Below are 25,095 nucleotides of genomic sequence, written 5' to 3'. Positions count from 1 at the left end.
TTACTATTATATTATTTTTCTTCAGTCAAGGATCCACTATTGAGAGATAAAAGAGCCACATGTGGCGATTTCCACAAATCAACAACTTTGTTTCATTGAATCTTCATTATCCGTATATCTACTGATATTTTTAGATATTTTTTAAACAACATTTTTTATAGAGGCATTTTATTTTGAAAATGCTACTATAAACCGGAAACTTAAAAATACCAACTCCTGCCCCGTTCGGACCAGTCTGTGACCTGAAAAATGTTGGGGATCTCTGCACTTTATTGTGTTAACAGTACAAATGACCAACAAACATAAACATATTAAAAAACCATATTTAAAGTGGAGAAAAACGTTTGCTAAACGAGTGTTCCCTTCACATTCTCAGAGTTGTATCGTGTTCATGATTCCTGTTTTATCTTAGTTTCTTTCAGCTACATAAACAGAAGATTCCTCTCTGCAGAGAGAAAAAGGACGGGGGTCAAGCTGAGGTTTGAATTTGCATGAGTGAAGGTCAGGTGAGGAAGATGATGGAGTCAGCCATGAGATTTAAAGTGGGTCTTCCTAATACCTGAGAAAGTGTTTCACGCTTCACATCCTTCAAGATCTTTTAACAACTCTGCTTTAGAAAATTCTGCATGTTTTTCAATCCTTTAGACTTTAGTTGAATTATTCACTGAGCCAGCTTCATCATTTAATCATCTTCTTTATTACTATTAGTTGGCGTTTCGTAAAAATATTTTATTCCTTAATTCTGATCATTTTTAGACTTTTGATCCACTAAAAGTAACATTTATCATCATCATTGCTGCATTTATGCATTTTAAATCTATTCACACATTTAAAACTCACTGCAGAATTTATACATTTCCTTCCTTTTATTTTCTATAGTTCTACAGTTCATAAATCTGTTCCGGTCTAAATCAAACCTTAACGAGAGCGTAACCAGTGAGATCTGTCCCGGCTCTCCTGAGGAAGAGGAGGAGGGATGAAGGGGGAGTGTTGCTGCATCAGCAGCAGAGCAGGTGTGGTCAGGAGGCTGGAGGGGAGCTCTGGTGCCCCCTCAAGGGACGCTTCCACATATACCTGCATCTGCATCACAGAGATCATACGTGTTAAAGTAGGTGTTGGGGTGAAGAAGTTTGTTCTGATTAGGAAGAATAAAATCCTGCCTGGAGACGCAGCCGCTCCGCCTCGCGGTCTGTTGTTGTTTAAGATGAAGAGTGTTTCTGAGAAGAGCTCTGCTCTGCAGGCTACTGGGAAAGCAGGGTCCTTGAAAAGCATTATGATGATTAGGTGGAGCTCCCAGTGTGCTGACAGAGGTGATGGATGTGCTCTCCTGCCTCCTGGTGGTGCTCTGCCGGAACAGACCAGCGCTCGGGGCAAAGACCCGTTCAGATGCATGTTTACACACAGAAGTTCAGATGCATGTTTACACACAGAAGACGGGGTGGTTTACAGCTGGAGACACACGAAGACACCGATCAAGGTTTTATGGTACATGTGTCAAAGTCATGGCCCGGGGGCCGGATCCGGCCCTCCAGGTAATTCTATCCGGCCCTCCAGATCATTTTATTGTTATTAATGAGCCGATGTTATCTTGGCTTTATTTTTAACTTGTGTAGTTTTGACAAAATATATATTTATGGAGAGTAAAATATTGAAAGTTATTTAAGGTTTATTCTGGAATAATATTCCTGTCAGTTTATCATTTATAATTATGTTTGAAAATTACGGTTTTAACGATTGAGTTTGACACTCCTGTTTTAAGAGAAGGAAACTGCTTCTGTTCCATGATCTGTTCTGAGGGCAGGTCATCAGAAAGTGACAAAGGTGGAGGTGAAGGCACAGATAAAGCTGGCAGTTTACAGCAACAATTCTTGGAAATCTGAAGAAAAAAGCTGGAAGCTTTATTTTGAAACCGTGGAGTCTTGAAAAGGTTCGACTTCGAGGGGAACTCAGTAAGGCCTGAGTGCAGAAGCAGAAATCTGAGCGTCTGTGACGGAGAGACGAGCAGCTCTGCAGGAGAACTCTTCAGAGGAGAACAGCCGCATCAGAGGATTGAGCAGTAATCATGACTCTGCAGTCTGACAGGATGACACTGCAGACAGGAACCAGAAACTCTGACATCTGAACATCACCTTAAAATAAAAACACTGACCTATCATTTGTGTCAACAATGACGTCTTTCATCACATCGAGACTTCCATTCAAACAAACAGGTGAGGTTTTTGCAGAGTCCGTTTAATAATATAGAAATCAAATCAGTATTATACATTTTTACATAAATAAAAAATCTATTTTTAATGGCTCTACAGAGAATTCCAAGCTTTCACATTACAGGGAAATAACTATCAATTTGACCAAAGTGAATCTACGGTTCAGACCAGTCTATGGTAGACCAGAGGGTTACATCTACGAGCTCAGGGAGATGGAGAACCAAAAGAACAAAGCGTTTAGCTCATTTGAAGAGCTGTTTTTATAAAATACATTTTCCTAAACCTGAGCTCTGTTTTGTTCTGAACAAACTCTTTTGTTCAACTTGTGTAGCTCTTGGTTTGATGAAGGTACAGATAATTTACTGTGACATCTTTGTTCATGTCTCCATTGACTGTATATATAGGACTGGACTGAGTGAGTGTGACATCACCGATAGAAAACAGTTTACTTCTGGCTCCGACCAAATGAAGCCAATTCAGTTGTCTTTTTTTAGATAAGGACACAGCCATGTTGGAGCCAGACGAGTTTAGTCAGCAGTGATTGGACCTAATAATTGTTTCTATGGCAACCGCTGTCGCCAACCAGCAGTGAACTTGTGGGAAGGCCACACCCCTTCCACAGAAAGAGCAGGAACCACATACATTCATTGAGGCATCTGATTGGCCAGTTCATAACTTGAACTGAAATAGAATAGAAAAGAAATAATATGAGGGAAAAAAACGAGGATTATCAAGAACATGTAAAAAAAAAAAAGTATCAGAGCAGGAATGTTTATTCTGATAAAAGTATGACTGACTAACAGCTGTTTACTTCTCTATAGAAGTCTAAGGGATTTTGGCTTTTGGAACCAGTGGGGGGAGGGGTCACTCAGTCCAGTTCTCACATACAGTCAATGCATGTCACACACACAAATATGGGAGGGAAGGGTGAATTTGATTGGTTTTAAGAATAAACTTTAAATCTCAACTTAAAACTGTTTGAAGATAAAAAAAAAAAAAAAATGTAAAAAAATCAGCAAAAATCCAAGGTAGTACCGAGTAATCCAGAAAATAACGTCCTATACAGTCTAACATTAAGTTATTGTATGCTAGCAGGTCAGTTCAGACGAGTCTCTGCATTGATGATGCAGACGGACGTCCTTTGGCACCTTTTTTAAACAAATCAGCGGGTAATGATTTAGTTTTGTGATCATGGCAATTAAAGAAGGGGGGGGGGTGTTTTTAAACCAGAGGAAAAGTATCTGACCCCTTTGTGAAAGCAGATAATTGAACTCAAGTTACAAGTCGTTTGTCTTAAATAAATTCCTAACTTAAACACAAATCGTAAACACCAGCATTCAGAGCTGATGCTAAATGACCTTTTGGTTCATGGGGTCAAAATCAAGCAGCAGTGATTCGAATGTGAACAACTTCTTTAAATAAATACAAGAGGAGGATAAAATAAATAAGTTAGTGTGAAAGACTTATTTGCTGGAGCTAAATCCTAATGTTTCTGCTGTATTATACAAACACATTCATTAAAGATCTACCATGTGATTTCCTGGATTCTCTTTTTATACAGTTGAAGTTATTTTATTTAAAGAGTTTTTAAGTGGGATAACCTTCAGAATCTGTCACACACACACAAAAAAAACCTTATTTCCAGTTGAATAGTTTAATCCATTTCTCTAATGGTGTCAAAAATATGATTTTCAGGATATTTTCAACACATATTTTACTGCATATTTTCACATCAGACTCCAGTCCAGTCGGCTCTACGGATTAGATGATTTTAAGTCATGAACCCATCATTTCTGCATTTCAGGAGTTGACACGGATAAATGGAATAAAACGTTGAAAGGTAATCATCATTTTTGACAATGTTGTGAAGGAGTGATGCTCTGTGAACCAGCAGTCATGGAAGTCTTTGAAGCGTCCCTCTTTCCTGACATTAACCTTCATCAAACATGGAGTCCGGCCGGTGGAGGGAAGCAGCACAGCAGTAACAAACAACAGTGGACGGGTTTGAAACACAATGACTATGGCTCCGTTTAAAGTGGTGAACACACGAGCTCACTGATGGCGTTGGACTTTCAGGAACCCTGAGCAGAGAAAAGACAGGACGGCTGACTGGAACCGCCCCAAAACTTCACCTTTAGGAGGGGTCTGTGTAGAAAAAGCGTGCATGTTTTCTCTTAAGAAGTGAGGGTGTCATTGAAGGAGGCTGAAGGCTCCAGTTCTTCAAACAGGAGCTCATTTCATCACCATGATGATGCTCAGAGGGCTCCACCTCCTACATTCAGTCCATCAGCAGAATGTCTCCTGTCACAAACCAGCTCAAGCGTCTTCATATCAGAGGCCAGCTCCGTCACAAACTTTTCCTTAGGAAAAATAAAGGCTATGGGGCAGTGTAGATCCGCCCGGACAGAGCCCGTTCACACGCCTCGTCACTTGGGAGGAGACGGCCATATGGGGAGCGGATGGGCCTCCGTGTTGAAGACGTACTTGTCTGGACTGAGCAGCTCCATGTCATCGGAGAAGAGCAGGTACAAGTACTTCAGCGTCTCACCCAGGAAGAAGCTCTCCATTTTGTCCCGGGGCCCGGGGTTGGCGGGGTCCCGGACGTTGTTGATGGACGTGTAGCCTCCATCCGGGACCTGCGGGGAGACGGACGGTTTTCAGGGTTGATCCCGATTCCAGATAAGAGGAAAACAAAGACGTTCAGGGATCTATTCGTATATATTCCTCTGTGCTCCTTCAAACTCATTCTACAAAACTCAGGTGTTGTGGAGTGAACATGACCTGAGCGTCTGAAGCGTGTTTGTACCTTCGTGTACTTGTTGAAGCTCTGCAGGATCTCCCACCCCCAGTCTCTGTACTTGGCATTCTTGGTGAATCTGTACATGTAGAACAGGCTCTCCACGGTTTCTGGTCTCAGTAAGTTGTGTCCGTCTGCAGGCTGAAGGAAAATCAGCATTTTAGCTCCACGTTTCATGGAATGCGACAGGTCTCAGAAGTTCTTCAGGAGACAAAGGTTTAGTGAGAACAGTAAATCTTATGATGGAGAAAAAGCACAAAGAACCAAAAGCAAAAACAGAATACTGTGGACTGGTCTTCTTAACCACATATGGCCAGGCTGAATGGCTTTAGTTAGAGCAGGAGTGTTTTCACGGCGCATGTGTGGTGTAGACCGCTAGCACGTCATTATGACATTGTAGTGCAACCACTAGAAAGGCAACAACAATGGAGGTCATCCAGCAGCTCGTCTTTTTATTGCTTTACTTTTAGTACATCGTGTATAACAGGAATTTAATGTTGTTTGAAAGAAGATTGCGGGCGGGTAAGAAGAATACAGCCGTAAAGTGGAAAATAGAAACGCTAGCATTTCTATGGACCTACAACGGATGGGGGTCCTCCAGAGGTACGGGTCAGAACTGTTTAATGGATCCATTTAACAAAGAAAACGCTCAAAATACTGGATTGAACTGAAGTGTACCAGACTGCTCAGTGGAAACAAGGCTTATGTGTACTATATGTATGAGTGAAAACATTTTGATTTATGATTAAGAGTAATTATAATGTTGAGAAGATAGAATCACCTTTTTTCTTCCAATCATTTAAGGAATTTGTTTAAATTAATATCTTAAAAAGATTTAATACAGGTATTTCTTCCTTTGTTGATTGAAATAAGCAAATCAAAAATTAAACAAACTGAAGGTAAAACAAATATGTGATCATCTACAATAAAATCAGTTAAGTTTGACATCAGAACATGGGTAGCTAGCACTGCTATCCCAGTTAACTGGGTTAGCTAACCCTGCAAAGCTGCAGCTTTTGGATAACCCAGTTAGCTAACACAGATAATGACCCAGCTCCCTGGGTTAACTAACCCTTCTAGCTAAAGCAGCTAATGGACCAACTAACTGGGCTAGATAACCCTGCTAAACTGCTGCTGTTGGCTAACCCATGCAGTCCAGTTAGCTAACGCAGCTAATGACCCAGCTAACTGGGTTAGCTAATGCAGCTAACAACCCAGCTAACTGGGTTAGCTAACCCTGCTAAGCTACTATTGTTAACGAACCAAGGTAGCCCAATTAGCTAACGCAGCTAACGACACAGCTGACTGGGTTAGCTAACCTCGCTAAGCTAATGCTGTTAGCTTACCAAGGTAACACATTTAGCTAACGACTCAGCTAACTGGGCTAGGAAACCCTGCTAAGCTACTGCAGATGGCTAACCCAGGTAATCCGGTTAGCTAATGCAGCTAATGACCCAGCTAACTGGGTTAGCTAACCTCCGCTAAGCTATTGCTATTAGTTAACCAAGGTAACCCAGTTACCTAACGCGGCTAATGACCCAGCTAACTGGGTTACCTAACGCGGCTAATGACCCAGCTAATTGGGTTAGCCAACGCAGCTAATGACCCAGCTAACTGGGTTAGCTAACGCAGCTAACTACCAAGCTAATTGGGTTAGCTAACCCTGCTGAAGTACTATTGTTAGCTAACCAAGATAACCCAATTACCTAACGCATGTAACGACCCAGATAACTGGGCTAGCAAACCCTGCTAAGCTACTGCAAATGGCTAACCCAGGTAACCTCGTAAGCTAATGCAGTTAATGACCCAGCTAACTGGGCTAGCTAACCCTGCTAAGCTACTGCTGTTAGTTAACCAAGGTAACCCAGTTACCCAACGCGGCTAATGACTCAGCTAATTGGGTTAGCCAACGCAGCTAATGACCCAGCTAACTGGGTTAGCTAACCCTGTAAAGCTACTACTGTTAGCTAACCAAGGTAACTCGTTTAGCCAACGACCCAGCTATCGGGGTTAGCTAACCCTGCTAAGCTACTGCTGTTGGCTAGACAAGGTCACCCAGTTAGCTAACAACCCAGCTCGCTGTGTTAGCTAAGCTATTGCTGTTAGCAAACCAAGGTAACACAGTTAGCTAACGCAGTTAACGACCCAGCTAACTGGATTTGTTAACCCTGCTAAGCTGGTGCTGTTAGCTAACCCAGTTAGTTGGGCTAGCTAACCCAGCTATCTGGGTTGTTAGCTGCTGTCGTCAGACAACCAGTTTGCTTCTTCGTTTAACCGTAAACCTGCTGTTAGTGGTCGACTTCACCAAAGATTTGGACTGAAATTATGAATCCAACTCATCAACGCGACAAGCTTCAGTCTTTAACCAATGAGAGCTTCAATGAGTGAAAGAAGTTTAGGAAGTTCCGGCCCTCGTGTGCCTCTGTTCCCAGAAAGTTTTTTTTACCTCTAAACATAAGAATCATGCTATCGATTTACACTGCCGTTATCTGGTTACACTTCAATACAGGCTTCCTGTGGCCAAACACAGCATTGGACAGAGGTAATCTCCTGAACGCTGAAAAGCTGCTGATTGAGTCAAGGTTGCTCATTAGAGACGAACTAAAGCTTTCATTAGCCAGCGTTTGTTTTGTTGCTCTTTTATTCACGGCATAGAAATGAGCTCTTAAAAGGTTCGATAATTATATCTGAGGAGGATAAAAGCAGCAGCGGAGCAGAGAGAAAAATACACACTGATATGAAGAACATGACTCTTCATAGAAACAAAAGAAACCCTCAGCATTGTTGGAAATGTTTTTATCCAGGAAGCTGGGTTATTGCCTGCAAGCTGTTCTCATGGGTTTTACTGTTTTTATTATTCTGTAACAATATATGCATTAAATATTCAATCATGTTTAATTAAAGGTGATAGTAGAAAGTCATGTTTTCTGAATACAATCAATTGAAGTAAAAAGTAAATTTCCCTCCAAGCATCACCTTGACAATAATGTCCTGACCAGCGCCGCCCTGCAGGCTGAAGTGTGCGATCTCTGGACTCAGCCCAGTCTCCATCTGTTTGTACATTTGATAGCAGGTCTCCATGAGCTGCACAGCCAGATCCATGTGGTCTCCTGGGAGACCGTTGTGGACTCCCAGAGCCAGCGTTCCTGGCAGGAAACACACCAGGTGATCCTGTGGAGCAGCAACAGAAAGGGGGGGCGGTCAGGGGGAGACAGACAGCTGATGACAGATGATGAGAGGATGGGATTCAGTGGACTTATTCATGGAGAGGGGAGCGGACTGTGTATAATTTGGTGGAGGGAGTCGGATTTAATAAGGCGGTCATTGGCTGCATTCAGGAATTAGCGAGGGCTGTAGCTTTAATGATGGCTTACAGGCTGGAGACTCCAAGGTCGCTCATTGGTTTTCCCAAAAAGAAAAGCTAAGAGTGAATTATCAGGATTGTCCAGGTCCATTAAAATGTCCTTGACAAAGACACCCGAGCCCCCGGCTCTGCCTGTGCAGGACGTGTAGCTTTACTTTGCAGAGGGCCGAGTCCGTCCGTCAGGACCGGAGTTTGCATTAAAAACATGCAGCCAAAAAGACAAATACTTTCCTCTCCAATTTCAAGGAGCTTCTGTGCTTTGAGCTAAGATTTTTACAAAAAGTTTCCAACCATCTTGGCGTTGAAGCGGTTGTGAGACAGCTCTCCAACGATGGTCAGCCTGCTGGATCCCGTCTGCTTCACAAGGTGCCTTTTCACTCCCTCTACGGCCTGCAGGTAGTCCTCCAACAAGCTGCGTAGATACCGAGGGCAGAGGTGAGGGTCTGACACAACAACAGAATACAAAAATTAGGAAGTCAAAAATTCTGGCTTTGTCTATCCCAACTCCGTGAATTGTTGTGGCTTTGTGTCAAATCCTAACCGTAGAGTTAGCTAACCCAGCTAAATAGGTTAGCTAACCCGACTAACTGGGTTAGCTAACTGCAAAATCTGCTAAGATGCCGTTACCTAACCCGGATGACTGGGTTGGCTAAATGCTAACCCTGCTAAGCGTTTGTTAGCTAACCCGGCCAACTGGGTGAGCGAACTGATTTAACTAACCTCACCAGATTCTGAAGGAGGCGCTTTTCTCCTTCAGAATCAGCTGGAATCACGTTGATCATGTTAACGGTTGAAAAGTTACAGTATTGTAAAGATCTTGTGTTTAAGTGTCATCATCGACGTCTCAGGTGTTAAAGGCCTAAGGAGCTGAACCAATTATCTGACAGAAGACCCTCGACGGGTTCAATTAAAAACCTATTTTTACAGAATAGTCAGAATCCACAAAAAAAAACATCATTCATTTGATCAAACTTGATTAAAACTCTATTTACTGGTCCTCCGTCTTCCCGCCCTGGATCCACTGTTTGAGCAGGTATTCATAGTAGCTGTCTGCTCGGGCGCCCAGAGTGAAGACTCCTTTGTGGCTGAACTGGCCGCTGTTGGTGTTGATGAACATGGGCACCAGGCCGTCGTGTTTGCCCGGCAGCTGGTGGACCAACTTTGATACTTCGTTCACAACCTCCTGGAGAAGTAGCACAAGAACACGTCCGTAAAAGAAAAAAAAAAGCCCAAACTTCAGCTGCTAAAGCTGTTTTTAACCATAAAGTAACCTCATCAATAAAACTGTGACTTACAAACATCATAAACTAATGACAGAGCTGAGAATCACTGCTCTGATTCTATTCATGGATCAAGCTCAAAGATTTATAAATAAAACCACAATTCTGATTTTTTAATATAACATGTTTGCATAGCTTTGTTCGTCTTTTTAATGAATTGTCTATATTCCTAATAACAAAATATACAGAAGATTCAGAAGAGTGTGGTCTGATCTCTGCGCCTCCTGCTGTCCTGACCTGGTACTGGGGGTCCTGGGTGAGATGGCTCAGCTCTCTGAACTCCAGCTGAATACTTGTGACTTCAGCCACCGTGCTGTCCGACGTCCACCTGGGGGGGTGCGCCGTCCCCTTCCCGATGTTGACGTCAGAGTACGGGATCTTAGAGGGGGTTCTGAACGCCGGCATCAATCTGGAACCGAGGTCTTTCTTTAAAGGAGAGAAAACTTTATTAAGACAAAAGGGATCTGCTCAAGAGGAAGCTAAACTTCTGACATCTGGGTTTTGGTCAGAAGTTAAATTGTTTTGTCACTTTCTGTTAAAATTAGCAAACAGTCAATATCTTATTATCTAAAATGGCATTTTATATCAATATATGCTGGTATGGATTAAGGTCTCATTAAGGTCCTCATATATTTTAACTGTTTGATAAAGTTTTGATGAATAAATTATTATTTACATTTATATTCTGAAGTTTAAGAGGATACAAATATTTAATGTGATATTTATACTTATATAGTGTGTTTCTACATTTTTGATGGTACGGGACCCGTACTGTGACACTGCATACTATTGGCTGTGGTGAAAAAAAAAAGTAAAAGTACCTTTGCACAGAAAAAAAAAAAAAACTGCAAATAAAAGAAACACTACAAATAAGAGCAATAATGTTCCAAATAAAAATAAATTATGAGACAAATTAAAGAATTTCTACAAAAAAAGAAATGATATGAATTAAAGAAATTATATGAATTCAAGAAATTATATGAATTAAAGAAATTATGCCACAAAAAAGTTGAAGCTGTGGAGTCGTCAGGGGAGTTACTGTCTTTGCTTTCCTTACACTACACTTGTTGTAGCTTTTTTATTTTCTGCATTTTTTATATTTTATTTGCAGCAGTGTTTGTTTTTATTTCCAACATTTCTTTCATTTTTAATGTTTTTTTTATTTGCAGAAGGTTTTTTTTTTTTAAATATTTATTTTATTTGCAACATCGTTTCTTTTTATTTCTAACATTTTATTTTTTTGCAACATAATTTCTTTTTTTTGTAACATTTATTTTGTGATACATTTTCTTTTCTGCAATGGCTGGTCTCTGTTACCGTAGTGATGTCTTACCACACATAACAAATGAGATGCATGTATCTTAACGTGATGTACAAGATAACCACATAAATATAATATTAAAAACTGATGTGACAGTTTTAGTGCATGTATGTGTTATTACATATGTAGAAAATGTCATATTTAATTAATAATGTACATAGGAAAACAAAAAATTGCCTTTTTTAAGTCTCTCATTTCCTATTCTATTGCTTTTTTTTTCTTCCACGTGTGTCTTTTCTTTTATACATTGACTTGTGTTTAAAACAACAAACTCACAGCTTTCTCCAGAAAGACCTGCTCTCCTGTCAGGTGGTGGGTGCTGAGCAGCCCCCCCAGGACTCGGATGGTGGTTTCAAAAAGATTCACGTCCACATTCTTGTCGAAGGACAGCTCTTTTTCCACCCAGCTCTTTGCTTCAGCAAATTCTGCATCGGGGGGGGATGAATCACAACAGGAGACGGAAAAACCTTGAGAACGCAGAATTATGTTTCTGCAAAAGCCCGCCTGACGGGAAATGATGGAGTGCTGGAGCGAGGCCTGCAGAGTGGGACTGCGGTTTGTTAGAAACACCAGTTTCACAATGACATTACTGTTCACAAGAAAAATACTGTTGTTGGGTTTTTTAGCCGAACATTTGTCTTCTTTCTACATCGTTCAGCAGAGTGAAGGGAAACTGCTGTGAAGCCAGCAGCACAGATGAAGCCGTTACCTCATTCAACACTAAACTGGTTCATCACCTTCATCTGAGCACTTTTGTGTAATCCTTTTTTTTTTTTAAAGTGGTTTGCACACCTCACACATCTGAGGCGTTTTACCTTCTTTCAGCCCCAGAATCCACATGGTGTCCAGCGAGTCAACGAGTGTCAAGCCCAGACCAAACCACTCGCTGAACGACTTGGAGATGGGCTTCAGCTCGTCGTGACCCCACGCATACTCCTTGTAGCCTTTCCACGCGTGCCCGAAGGCATCACGCACGGCCTCCAGCCTGCTGGCGCCCCCAGAGGAAACTGAGGAAGATGCAGAATGAGCATCAGTGGATATGCTGACCGGATCTCTGAGTCCATTCAGCTCAAAGTACATTTACTTTCATTTTTTGAAAATTTACTTTGTTTTGAGAAATACACAAGAACAAAACTGTTACTGGAGGCAAAAGCCACAGTGAAAATTGAGATGAATTCAAACCGACAAAAGAAACACTCAAAGAAATCCTTTTATAAAAAAAGAAAGAAGTATATCAGTCGCTACAACAGAGTGGAGACCTGTTAAGGGTAGGGCTGTGGATGCTGCTTAGCTCAACGATTCACCATTCTTAGTTTTTAATTTGGGCAGGAAATCGATTAAAAACATTAATTAATCGCAATTAATCATTAAAATTAAAATTAATCATTATTAATTGCCTTTCATCACAATCACAATATGAAATTAGATGCAAAATTGTACACTTACAACAATTTATTTTTAACCCTTTGGAACCAATAGGATCTAAAACTCAGTTTCTGTATATATTTGAATTTTCTGTATTTTCAACTTGAAAGACTACCTGCTGCTTATTTGGAATCATTTTAATCAGCACGACCGCTCCTAAGTGACACTACTTTTATTTAGTCATTTCCCTGTGTTGTATTCACACGTTACACATAAAATCCTGCAAAAACAGAAAATTCCATCTGGAAAAATGGGATTCATTTTGCTGTTGAAACCCCAAAAAGATTAACAAACTGTTTTTACAACATAGAATGAAAGCATTAGTTGTAATTTTATTAAAACAGTCAGAATCAAATTTGTCAACAAACTAATCAACAAGCTTTTGAATGAAAATACAAAAAAAATCCAGCTAAAGTCACATCAGGCAGCCCAAAACATAAGAATTTCTGACTGCTGTCTATTTGACATTTTTCATGAAATTCTGTTTACTTTTTTCCAGCTTTTTCTTTTTTTCTTATACATTTTCTTTATTGTGTTTGTGCAAAAATAATAAAACATTTTTTTTGGTAGACGTTTGATCCAGCTGGATTTCAGGTTGGCTGCTCTCAGGTGGAGGTGATTCATGTTGATTCAGTTCTGTAGGGCTGCATTTCAGAGCGAGGCTGCGTTTCTCCGCTTCAGAATCCGCTTCAGTTACGTTAATGACATCAACTGTTGAAGAGTTACCATACCCAAAATAAGGTAAACACTGGAGTTAAAGCTCCAGCGTAAAAGTGGATTTGTTTTTTCCAGAACTCATGTCAGTGAGATGAACTTCAGTATTTTTTTTTTTAGTTCATACAATTCAAATCCAACAATATTCTGTATTTCAGAGTAAAAAAAAGCAAAATTCCCGAACATTATTTTACTAAACTCAGTGATCTTTGACGTCACCAATATTCGTGCTTGAATTTTCGGGAGCAGATGGCGAGTATGTGGGTGCTGGGATACTCGTTACAGCCCTCGTTCTGGTGTTTCCTGCCTATACCCAGCAGTATCTGCTCCAGTGACCCCGTGACCCCAAAAGGGGTTCAGAAGATGGATGATGTTATTAGAGTTTGTTACACCCTTAAGTGAGTTATTGAAGTTACAGACCCTCCAGCGTGGCGGCAGCAGTGGGGTTGACGGGCGGTGGGGGTGCTTCCTTTTGAGCGGCTGAGGGGGAGGGCTCTGTGGCGCGGTCAGCTTCGATCATCGCCCCCCTCCAGCTACGAGGAGAAACAGGAGAATCACAGCTGATGGAGATGATGCTCAGCAGAGAGAAGGCAGAGGGATTACCTGACGATGGTCTTGTCTTTGTCCTCCTCCTCTTCCTCGCCTGGTTCCTCTGGAGCCACCTCTTGTTTTCCCCCTCCGGTGAAGTACGACACGTTGGCATCTTTTTGAAGGCTGGGGGGTCCTCTTTTGCCTAAAGATGCTTTTCTCTGCAGTTAGGAGGAAGTGAAACAAGATTAACTGTTAGAGAAGGACGGTGTTTTGAATTTTGAACTTCAAATCTCTGCTAGACGACAGGAAGAGCAGAGTTTTCAACCTTTGTCTCCTTTCAATGGAGACATCAAGTCTCCTCTTTTTGGGGGTTTAAGACCCACACCAATGAAAATGCTGTTTTTGGTGTTTTTTTTAACATGTTGTGGCTTTTCTCTGATAATCAAGGACACATATAAAGAAAATTAAGATAGAAATGGAATTTCTTTATTTAAAATTGTGGTGAATCTGGAGCAGATGAAAAAGTCTTGTTGGAAATCGATTGTATTAGTGATGTAGAAAACACACTGGCCAGGCTGCTAGCTCCATGCTACAGTCCTAAAGTACAAATGCTTCCATGAACATATTTGCTTATCAAATTCAGCTGATATGGAGGTTTTCATGTAATTATCTATCAAAACAGATTATATAAATAAAAACTAGATATATAGCATTAACTACTGTAAGCTCAATGAGGTCACTAAAGATGCTAGAGCTAATAGCTGAAAATGCTAAAACTGATGGCGCTACATCAGGGGTCTGCAACCTGCGGCTCTGGAGCCACACGTGGCTCTTTTATTCCTCTACTGTGGCTCTCCGGCTTTGAAGAAAACTTCAGACTTAACTAATTAATTAATTTATGTTTAGATTTTTGACATGACAGATAGACCTAACTGATTAAAATGATGGTAAAAGGTTTAATCTACTGTCTAGTGGTTTTGTAATCAGAGTGACTTTCTCCTATTGCATTTCCATGTATAGATTTTGAAATAATTTGGATTCTACATTGTTATGCTTTTATTCACTAGTAAAAGAAGAAAAAGGATAAAGAAACACAAAAGTCCTAATAATAGAAAATGTCATGTTTCTTGGATTTTTAATTAAAGCAAATCTACTGCAGCTGCAAAATCTAATTAAACACAGAATGTGTTTTATTTTGAAACAAACTCAGATGTGCCATTGTCAAAATGAAAGAAGTTAAATTTGTTATACATATATAGGAAAACTCAGTTTTAGAGAACATTTCAAAGCTATATTTTATTAAAAAAAAGATGGCTTAATGGGCACAAATGCATAGATATAGTGTATTTTTCTAATTTTAAGGTGAAACTTTGTGGCTCTCGCTAAGTTTTAGTCCATAAGAACTTGGACCAAATGGCTCTTTTAGTGTTAAAGGTTGCAGACCCCTGCACTAAATGCTCAAGCCAATAGCTAAATAAGCTATAGCTGAAAGCTTGCCACAATATTGGTTAGATGGCAAATTAGCCAAAAAATTGAAAAAATTTCTAATTTTGCCAAAATAAATAGCATAATGCTAAATTATTAGCCAAATTCCAAATTTGCATAAAACACTTAAAAGCAAAGTCTAATTTTGCCAAAACAGCTAGCATAATGCTAAAAGTTAAGATAAACCTCAAATTAGCCTAAAACATTTTAAACCAAAGTCTAATTTTGACAAAAAAAGCTAGCATAATGTTAAAATATTGGGACATATTTTGCTCAATACTTCAAAATCTATAAAGTTTATGAATACCAAAGTGAAAGTGTGATTGTTTTTACGTGCTGAAAATCAAACAGAAAGGAGCAGGAGAATCACTAGAGTGTGAAAGCTGTGGAGCATTCACACTAATATGGAAACACAGGAACATCTTGCTAGCTCTGCTGAGTCCACATCAGCAGCAGGCGGACGTCCAACATTTCTCCGGCCTCGTGTTGGGGGTTTTTGGCTGGAGTGAGGCGGCTGACACCGACTTGGTAGAACATTCACACCGAGTCTTTGAGGTGTGTAATGTGGGAAGCCGCCAATGCAGTCCGGAAGCATAAGCTTCCATGAGTGCACTTAACTTTCTGGCTGAGGTTTCCTGGTACATGGCACAGATCCAGCTCTGAGAAGCTTTCTGAGGAACAAACACCATTTCTAATCAAGCTGAGACACAAAAAGCTCTGGATGGTTGATAAATCCTTCAGACTCAGACAGTGTTTAACAAGATAACTTGACCTATTAGCTTTAAGGCTTTGTTAACATGCGACACTATTGATCCAAACTGCTTCTTCAATCTGAAGTTACATGAGAGTTCCATAGAGGCTAGAGGAAAAAAGCAGCCTCTCCAGATCATTGCAGGCCCTTCAGGTGGTGCTTTGTCACTTTGACAAGTTTAATAAAGCAGATTTCTTTGTCATTCAGACCCTCCTGTTTGTTTCTGTGAAGAACATGCTGCTTTCCAGCTGCTGGTTCAAAGCCTTGGACCCTGAAGTGACATTCTAGAGAAAATATTAAAAAGATTAAACCACAACTCGGAAAATGATTCATTTTAAATGAGTGTATCTAAAAACGCTCCTTAAGAACATGAACTGTTATGATTCTTTTGGTTATTGTCTCATCTGCAGGGGTGTGATGTACGTTAAGAATAACATCTACAATTCACATTTAAATGTAATTTAATTTTTAGATGCTTATCAAAACATTGGATTCTACAACGTATTAGTATTAGGGCCACCCAAAAAAAAGTGATATTACGAGTTTTGTTTTTTTGTAAAATAACTTCAAATCTCATAAATGTACGATATTTAGTCACAGATTTATAAGATTTAAAGTCGTAGAATTACGAGATTAAAAATTGTAAATTAACAAGACTAAAGTCGTAAATTCAAATTCAAATTAGAAATTGTGAAGTTACAAGATTAAAATACTTAAATTTACGATATTAAAAGTTGCAAATTTACGAGACTAAAAGTTTTAAAAATTATGAGACTAAAAGTTGTAAATTTACGAGATCTGAAGTCGTGAATTTACTAGATTAAAAGTCGCAAAATTATTAGATTATAAACTGTACATGTACTGGATTAAAAATTGTAAATGTACTAGATTAAAAGACATAAATTTATGAGATTAAAAATTGCAAATTTACTAGATTACACGTGGTAAATCAGCAAGATAAAAAGTCATAAATTTAAGAAATTAAAAGAAAATTAACCAGAAAGAAAGTCGTAAATTTATTAGGTTAAAAATCATAAATTTACGAGATTAAACGTTTTAAATTTACGAGTTTAAAAGTTGTATATTAACAAGATTAAAGTCGTAAACTCACTAGATTAAAAGTTGTAAATTTACAGGATTAACAGTTGTAAATTTATGAGGTTAGAAGTCATAAATTTACCAGATTAAAAATTGTAAATTTACGAGATTAAAAGTGGTAAATTTACAATTTACATTTATTAGATTAAAAATCGTAAATTTACTAGATTATGAACTTTAAAACTACTAGATTAAAAGTTGTAAATTTACTAGATTGCTTTGCTGTGTAAAGCACTTTGTGATTTTATCTGTGAAAGGTGCTCTATAAATTTACTTACTTACTTACTAGATTAAAAATGATATATTATGGCTTTGACTTTTAAAGTCACTAATTTACAACTTCCTTCTCATAAATTTACGAGATTTAAAGTCGTAACTTAAAGAAAAAAATTGCTTGTAAACTGGCCCTAATCCTCTGTCCTAGGACGGCCCCATGGCCCCCAACAGCTAACGTGAACTAGCTAACGTTGACAAGTCTGACCTTAGTAGGAGGCTTCGCCAAAACAGGGATATGAGGTTCTTTGGGTTTTTCCAAAACGACTGGATCCAAAGCAACTCCAAGATGCGGCTGGACCACCGGAGCTGGAGCTCTTCCTGCAGCCGGACTGGGCTCCACCTTAAAGCCTCTGTCGTTCAGCTCCAGCCAGTCCTCCTTATCAGACCAACCTAGACACAAACATGCTGGAGTCATGGTGGAGGTTTGAGGCAAAGATCTGAGCTCAGATCTGTCCTCTCAACCCGACTCTTGGGGATCCTTTAAGATCATGAACAATGAATCTACGTAAACAGCTATATTTATGATTTCATCTTTTATCAAGTCTAGACATGTTTTTCCAGCAAAAAGTCTTTTGCTGATGATCAAATCTGCAAAGAATCTTCGGAATAAATCAAAGTTTCCTGTTTCTACACATTCATTTGGTACAACGTCAGAAAATGTCAACCGATTATCTTCTGCTGGAATTTACTGCAGCCTCGTCTTCGCATGCGCATGCATGGGATTATCCCGAGAGGCTGATTTACCTCTCCACTGCTCTGACACGCTGGGATAGAGGAACAGTCCTAACACGAGCAGCAGAACCAGCAGGAAGAGGATGAGGCTCCGCTGCAGCCGAGACAGCTGCTTCCATTTCTGTGGGCAGATAAACAAACATGTTTACAGATCTAAGATGATCCAGTTAGCTCCCTCCATCCTCAGCATCCTAAGAATGTTACCACTTTAAAGATGGGATCTAAAGATGTCCTCAGCCAGAGCCACCTCAACATTTGTTAAAATGATGACATCATTTCACAGCAGAGAGCTGGGAAAACAGGCAGCTGTAATTACGCAACACCAAGAAACTATTGAACCAAACTAAGAGAGTCATGTGACTAACACTCAGCTTCCTCAGAGAAAACCACTTCCATTTGCACTTCTTCTGTGGCGTTCAGACCAAACAAAAGGGTTTCAAACAGACTCTAATGGATGATCCGAATCAGCAGATAACTGCAGAAAAAGAAACTAAAAGTGTAATATATATAGAAGTGTGTGTGCAGTTTTTCCCCTGATATAAGAGAAACTTGATGATAATTATACTAGAGCAAAGAAAAAGCATCCGGCTATAAACCAATACATTTGAGAAAAATGTTGTGTAACTCCTGCACAGTGTTCCTTCGCTATGGTGGTTCATTTTGCAGTCTCACTGTTTCTCAAGGTTTTGGCCCAATTTAGCTTCTTTTTTAAAAACAGTACTGTGTTCTGCATCCTGATTGGTTGTTGATCTTGTCAATCTCCTCTATGCTGTGTCTCCAGCAAAGAATACATTCAGCTTACCAGAGTTATATAAATCTATGATTAGATCTTTGTTTTCAATCTATAATCCTGGGATCTTTTTTCTTTTTTTAATCGCGTTAATCTCATTTTTATGTTGGATGGTTACTTCTGTGTTCTGCACACCTGGAGGAGCATTCCATCCAAACTACGTTCATTTAACACAAATATTAAATAAATTATTAAAACTTCAGTCTTGTCATATTTTTAAGTTTAAATTAAAATAATAATAATAATGGATTAGATTTATCTGCGCTTTTTAAGACGCTCAAAGCGGTTACATTGTGTATACATTATTCATTCACACTTCATTCATACTTGGTGATGGTAAGATGCTACTGTAGCCACAGCTGCCCTGGGGCAGGCTGACAGAGGCGTGGCTGCCAGTACGCGCCTACGGCCCCTCTGACCATCACCAGAACATTCATACGCCTTCACTCACCAGTGGAGCCACACTGGAGGCAAGGAAGGTTAAGTGCCTTGCCCAAGGACACAACGACATTGTGGCTGGCAGGAGCCGGAATCGAACCGCCTATCCTTTGATCATTGGCCACTCTACTGCCTGAGCTACTGTCGCCCGAATTACTCCTTTTTTTTTTTTTTTTACAAAAGCTGACTTTTTAATACACGATGCATCACGTTGTCATGGTAACAGCTTCAGCTCGAGGCGCACACGATCCGCTCGAGCTCTTTTTTGAGAAAGATGATCATCATATAAAGTTGGAAAAAAAAAACTTCATTTTAAAAGGAAGGTTAATCTCCTTTTTTGTCTAAATGATGAAGAAAAAGTTCATTTTAAAAAATAAATTCTAAATAGTTCAGTTCCTCTGCAGTGTTTCCTTTCTTCCTTCTTAGATTCTCTATTTATTTTCTGCTCATGTTCACGTTCACCCACAGGTTAAAGGAAACGATAAAATCAGAAAATGTCTTTTCTACTGTTGTGGTAAACTGTGGAATACATAATATCCACATTTGAATTATGGTATTAATAAGAAGTTCTGCTCAATATTTTTTGGATTGCTCAAAAAAGTCTTCCTACCATTTTTTGATGTAGTGAATTAGAGACTCTGAATCTGATGTTTTTTTGTTATTTTTAATTTTGTTATTTGTTCAAGATTGAAAAAAAAAACCCTCAGTGCTATCAAACTGAAGGTTAGAAGTAGTTTATAATTAAAAAAATGTAATTAAGCCACCTTTTTAGTTTTATTTTCATTTTTTACTGCACCACAATGTCACAAATGTCAATAAAATAACTCAAAATGAAGCTTTTAACAGCAATTATGGAGTTAAAAATCATTGTGATTAAAACTGAGTAATAGAGATTATTAATGACAGATCACAATAGCCCAAAGAAATTAATAGCATGACAGCAGTAAATTGAACTGTGAGTTTAAACAAGAGAATAAAGTGCAATAATGTTCATGTCTGTCGGAGAAAAGTCTGAAGTGTGTAGTGATGAGTTATTTACAGCCTTAAACATCTGTAATTCTACTCAGATTTCACCTTTTTAGAACGTAACTCTCATGATGAACAGGGAAAAAATGCATTTCACTTTTGTAGATGACATTTCTTAGGTTGGAGAGGAAACATTAAAGTCACTGATCTCATTTGCAGCAGTGCTCAGACTGAAACGGACCACAGAAAAACCACTCTAGCTCTACTCGTTTACATACAGTTTCATTCATTTATCTGCTACATTGTTTTAAAAGAAAGCAACAAACAAGTGAAGTTCAGCTGTTGCAGCTCCTCTGTCCTTTAAATACTTTCAAATCCACTTTCTCTGCAGCTTTAGATCCTTCTGCAGCTGCAGAGAAAGCAGAAAATTCCAAAGATCTTCTCTAATTAGATGAAGGTGGAGGTAGAGGAGGAAGCTGATCTTCATTTTATGATCATTAGATAAACCTTTACAGCCATCAGAGACCTGTCTAAACATAAAAGTCCAGTAAAAATTAAAGTAAAAGAGTTTTTTATGCAAAAAAACTAAGATAAAATGACTAAAACGACCAATTAGGAGCAACAGAATGACTGACAGATTTAATGGGAGCTAATTGATCAATTGTTAGTGTGCTGACCCCAGAGGCCCCGCCCCCAGCCTGACCCGCAGCAGCACTCACCCTCCAGCAGGACCGTCTGCGGTGTTTTCCGTTGTTGTAGGCGTGACTGTGAGGGTCGCTTAGTGTCAGAGCGATGAAGTCCTTCCTGGGGGGCGGATACATCCTCTGATCAGGTGGGACGATCAATCGTCATAGAATCTGCCATGAAAACAAACAAATCAATGAAAAAAAGGAGTCTTTTTTTTCTGAGAAATCCAAAGTTGGGACAAAAGCAAAGCTCTGTATAAATAGTTTTTTTTGGTTTGATTTTTATTGTCTTTTTGCTATGTTTTTGTTTTTCTGTCACGCCTATTTACCTATTTTTTGATTCTACTTTTTTTTAAATAGTTGCCTCTACATTTTATGAATTTGCTGTTATTTATTTATTTATTTATTTATTAATTGACATAAACAGCTTTTTTTCTGGCTCCTAAACTCCAGACTTAGACTGACTTTGAGTTTATAAAATGAGGTTAAAACAATAAAAGTGCAGGAATATGATGACAGGCAGCTTGATCAACATGAGACTGAGAATGAAATAATAATACAATAGAGTGTAAATGGTCTATTTATTCAAAAAAAGGTATTTTAAATGAGTGCTGCAGAATCATAATTACTCCTATTTAAATATGAACAATGACTTTAAAAATACATTATTTTAAGTAATAGTCTGGAAAATAATGCAGCTGATTTAATTTCATAGTTAAGAAGTTAAATTATTTCTTTCTGCTGCTCATTTGTAACTTCCACTTGTGAAAGCTGAGAAACATTCACATTCTTCAGATCTCTTGATTCTTTCAGATCTTTTCATCAAGCTTCAACTTCAATGTTTCAACTTTTCTGGTATCAAAAGATTTAACTAATTCAGGAAACTTCTGTGTCATCTTCATTCTTACCATAAAGAGGCAGTACAATGAAAAAAACAACTTTTTAAACTTTTAAGTGTATTACACTGTTCATTACTATAAAGAACCCCAAAGTGGTAAACTTGCGCTCTTAACAGAAGCCCCTCCCATACCCATTAAAACGAGTGGGTCCTCACAATCTGACATCTCAGAGTGAGACCGCCCCTTGCAGGAAGAGTCAGCTCTGATAGCTCCGCCCCCAATCTAACACCAACACCCAATCTAATTGCTCCATGGAGCTAGCGGTGATCAGCAAAAAACTTTCATTTTAGATGCAGAATACTGCAAATCTTCCAGTTGTGTCCTGTCTTCAATAAATTGAGACATTTCATTGTTGTAGCTATTCAACAGTGAATTATTGTTTTAGTAAGTTAGTTAAAACGCATTATTTTTTTAAACCATCTTCAGGACTAAAGACGTTTTTAGCCTTTTGATTTGTTGTCATCATTTAGTTTGTAGTTGTAAGCAACAGTTGTAACCTCTTGGTGCATTTTGATGCAAATACTAATCAAACCACTTTGACTCCAAAACTGACATAATTTAGCATCTATATAAAAGTGGAAAGAAAAAGATATGGAGCTGGAAATAAATTTTGGCATCAAGACATTAAAAGTAATTGAGCAGATTTTGTATTTAACATTTTAAACATTATTTGAATTGTTTCAATGTGTCCTGAGCTATGGTATTAAAGAGGCTATACCATGATTTTCTTCAGCCTTTCAGAGTGAACTATATCCATATAAATGATCATGTATTACCTTTGGAACACTAAAAAACAAATTATTTATGAAACACGAGTTATTTTTGTGGACAGTTTTAATACCCGGAAGTAAAACGTTTCGATCTCTGAGGCCCCTCCTTTCGCTCCTTGTCGGCCCCGCCCATTTCACAATGCCATCCTTGAGCCCGCCCATAGACCGTCAATGAGCCTCCCCAGCGTGCCCATAGTTCATGCTTTGAAACAAACAACATCCAAACTATGTTGTCATCATGCATCCACACACTTTTACAGTTAACGAAATATTACAATACGTTAGTATCTGGGGGCGGAGCTTAGAGCACAGATTCTTCCTGGAGGGGGCGGTTCATGTCATGCTGACATCAGCATGATAGGACCCGCTCGTTTTCGTGGGTATGGGACGAGTCACTGAAATTATGTTTGTTTCATCCTTTGAACCTTCACTACCTTAAAATGTATTTACAATTAAATGTGTCTAACCTTTGTGCTCAGCTCTGAAGTCACAAGCTTTGTTTTGTTATTGTCGGAACGCCCTGATTTCAGTGTGTAAACATTGACTTTGGTAGAACATTCTGTCCATATTAGATATGGCACTTACTGAACATTCCTATCTTAAGTTCCTGATTAAAGTTGTTTGCATGACTATAAAATGTAAACGTCCTTCATCATAGGCAGAACTCTGCAGACTTCTCCATGCTTGCAAAGCCTGTACCTTTTCTCCGCTCTGTTAAATAAACATTCTTGACAAACATTTCTTTATTCCATCGGATTTAACAGTTTTTCCACCACAGAGAGGCTCCTGACGAGAGCGCAGGTTTTTAGAGGATTACTCTTAAATGCATGAACGAATCAAAATACTGCTTTGGGGTTCTTGATGGAGAGGAATGAACAGTAACACACTTAAACATTAAAAAGTAGAATTTTCATGGTATGGCCCCTGTAAACAGGACATATTTTAAAGGCAGTGTAAAGTCATTTGCATAATTACTTCATTTCTTTAATCACTGTGTCAAACGTATTTCAATAAATTCACCATTATTAAAGTAAATTCGTTTTTCTGTTTAATTTTAGCTTTAGAAATAATTTATTTTGCTGGTGCTCCTCAGCATCTTTAGTTGTAAATATTTAGGCGTTACAAAAAATAAATAAATAAATAAAATCATTTTACATGCGACTGTTTCAGCACCAAGGACAGCGCAACACACACTGGTATAGGAGCGCGTGCGCGTATTTCTATTTTTTTTTTTTTAGATAAAATATTCATAAAAATCACATTATCTTCTAAAATAAAAAGGTTAGTTCACTAATTGGGTGTTTTAAAGGGCGTCTCCGTCACTTCGAGTTGTAGTGTGTTGACTTAAAAGTCTTCAAAAACATTAAACAAACAAACAAAACCGGAAACGAGTCAAAGAAACGAGCTTTTCTGCTTCTTATCGTCTTAAATCAGGTCAGGTTTGAACAGAAATCCTCATTCATGAGCCGAAAAACGCCTGTTAGCATTCAGGTTAGCATAACAGCTAACTCCCCCTTACTGCCCCTCAGTTTCAGCGGAGCCCCGTTTTAAACCCAGCACCTGCACCTGCCGCCTCTCTCACCTTGGAGCTGCTCGGCTGCTTCACGCCTCCATCATGACTCCGAACAGCCGTTAGCCTGACCGGGACGGCCGCCTGCTCGGCCCGGAGCTCAGCGGAGACTCGCAGCTTCGCTGTCAGGAGGTCAGACGGAGGCGAGTCAGTTGGTGCACGAGCGGAGAGCCGCTGCGTGGAGGGAAACACGCCCGAGAGCGAAGGGAGCGCGGGTTCACCTGACGGGTTACTGCTACAGCACTGGGATGCGGAAGTAGACCGTGTGCGGGGAGTCACGTGACGAGCCCACGTGATCTTCAGAGGGAGATTTAACTCTTTCAGCTCAGGATGTTTAGAAAAACAATTTAAAAAGTTAGAGCAGTAAACAGATTACCACAGAGACCACGGGATCTATATATTTTAAATTGTTTCCAGCTTTTCAACATTATTTTGTTTCATTTTAAAAAATTTAAAAAAATTTGCCCATGTGTCACCATTTAGTCACATAATGAAGGAATTTAAAAAGCTAACAAAACTCCACAAAGACAGAACTGAAGAGCAACATGTATTATAAAGACGTGAAATAACACTTTATATGATGAATATAATACTTTAAAATCAATCATCATTGATCATAGATAATTTTTCATGTAAACATACATTGCACAAAATGGTTTAAAAGCCCTAAGTGCAAAAAAATACAAATGTACACAATATACAGATATTAAAAATGAAGAAAACAAGAAATAATTGCAATGAATTAAACTGAAATGCTGTTGTTTTTTTTATTATTAAAATGATCATAGTGTGAAAAAACTTCAGATAAAATACATGGAAAAGACTTAAACATTTAACAATGGCAGAGATTCAGATTGAAACTAAGAAGAAATATAAAAGTTAAGTAATAAAAATATACAAAGATGAAAATGAAAAATGATTAAATTAAAATGGTGCATGCAAAAAAGGAGGAGAATGTTTAATTAATAAATACATAAAACAAAGTAATATCTCAA

General features: G+C 38.9%; 1 protein-coding gene across 1 annotated transcript; it reads right to left on the bottom strand.

Annotated features, from left to right (window-relative positions):
* Positions 1–2,211: 2,211 nt before the first annotated feature.
* man1b1a (mannosidase, alpha, class 1B, member 1a) lies at positions 2,212–24,379 on the bottom strand. The gene is made up of 14 exons (XM_024298773.2): positions 24,113–24,379; positions 20,895–21,032; positions 17,994–18,102; positions 17,455–17,639; positions 13,712–13,857; positions 13,529–13,641; positions 11,785–11,976; positions 11,246–11,394; positions 9,886–10,074; positions 9,361–9,551; positions 8,660–8,780; positions 7,981–8,175; positions 5,014–5,145; positions 2,212–4,843 (listed from the first exon to the last, which is right to left on the bottom strand). Exons 2-14 carry the CDS (start codon positions 20,994–20,996, stop codon positions 4,634–4,636), a joined length of 2,034 nt encoding a protein of 677 aa, XP_024154541.1. The 5' UTR covers positions 20,997–21,032; positions 24,113–24,379; the 3' UTR covers positions 2,212–4,633.
* Between the last annotated feature and the right edge of the window lie 716 nt (positions 24,380–25,095).

Source organism: Oryzias melastigma, linkage group LG12 (genome assembly GCF_002922805.2).
Source record: "Oryzias melastigma strain HK-1 linkage group LG12, ASM292280v2, whole genome shotgun sequence".
NCBI classification, from domain to species: Eukaryota; Metazoa; Chordata; class Actinopteri; order Beloniformes; family Adrianichthyidae; genus Oryzias; species Oryzias melastigma.
This window is presented reverse-complemented; position numbering and strand designations above follow the sequence as displayed.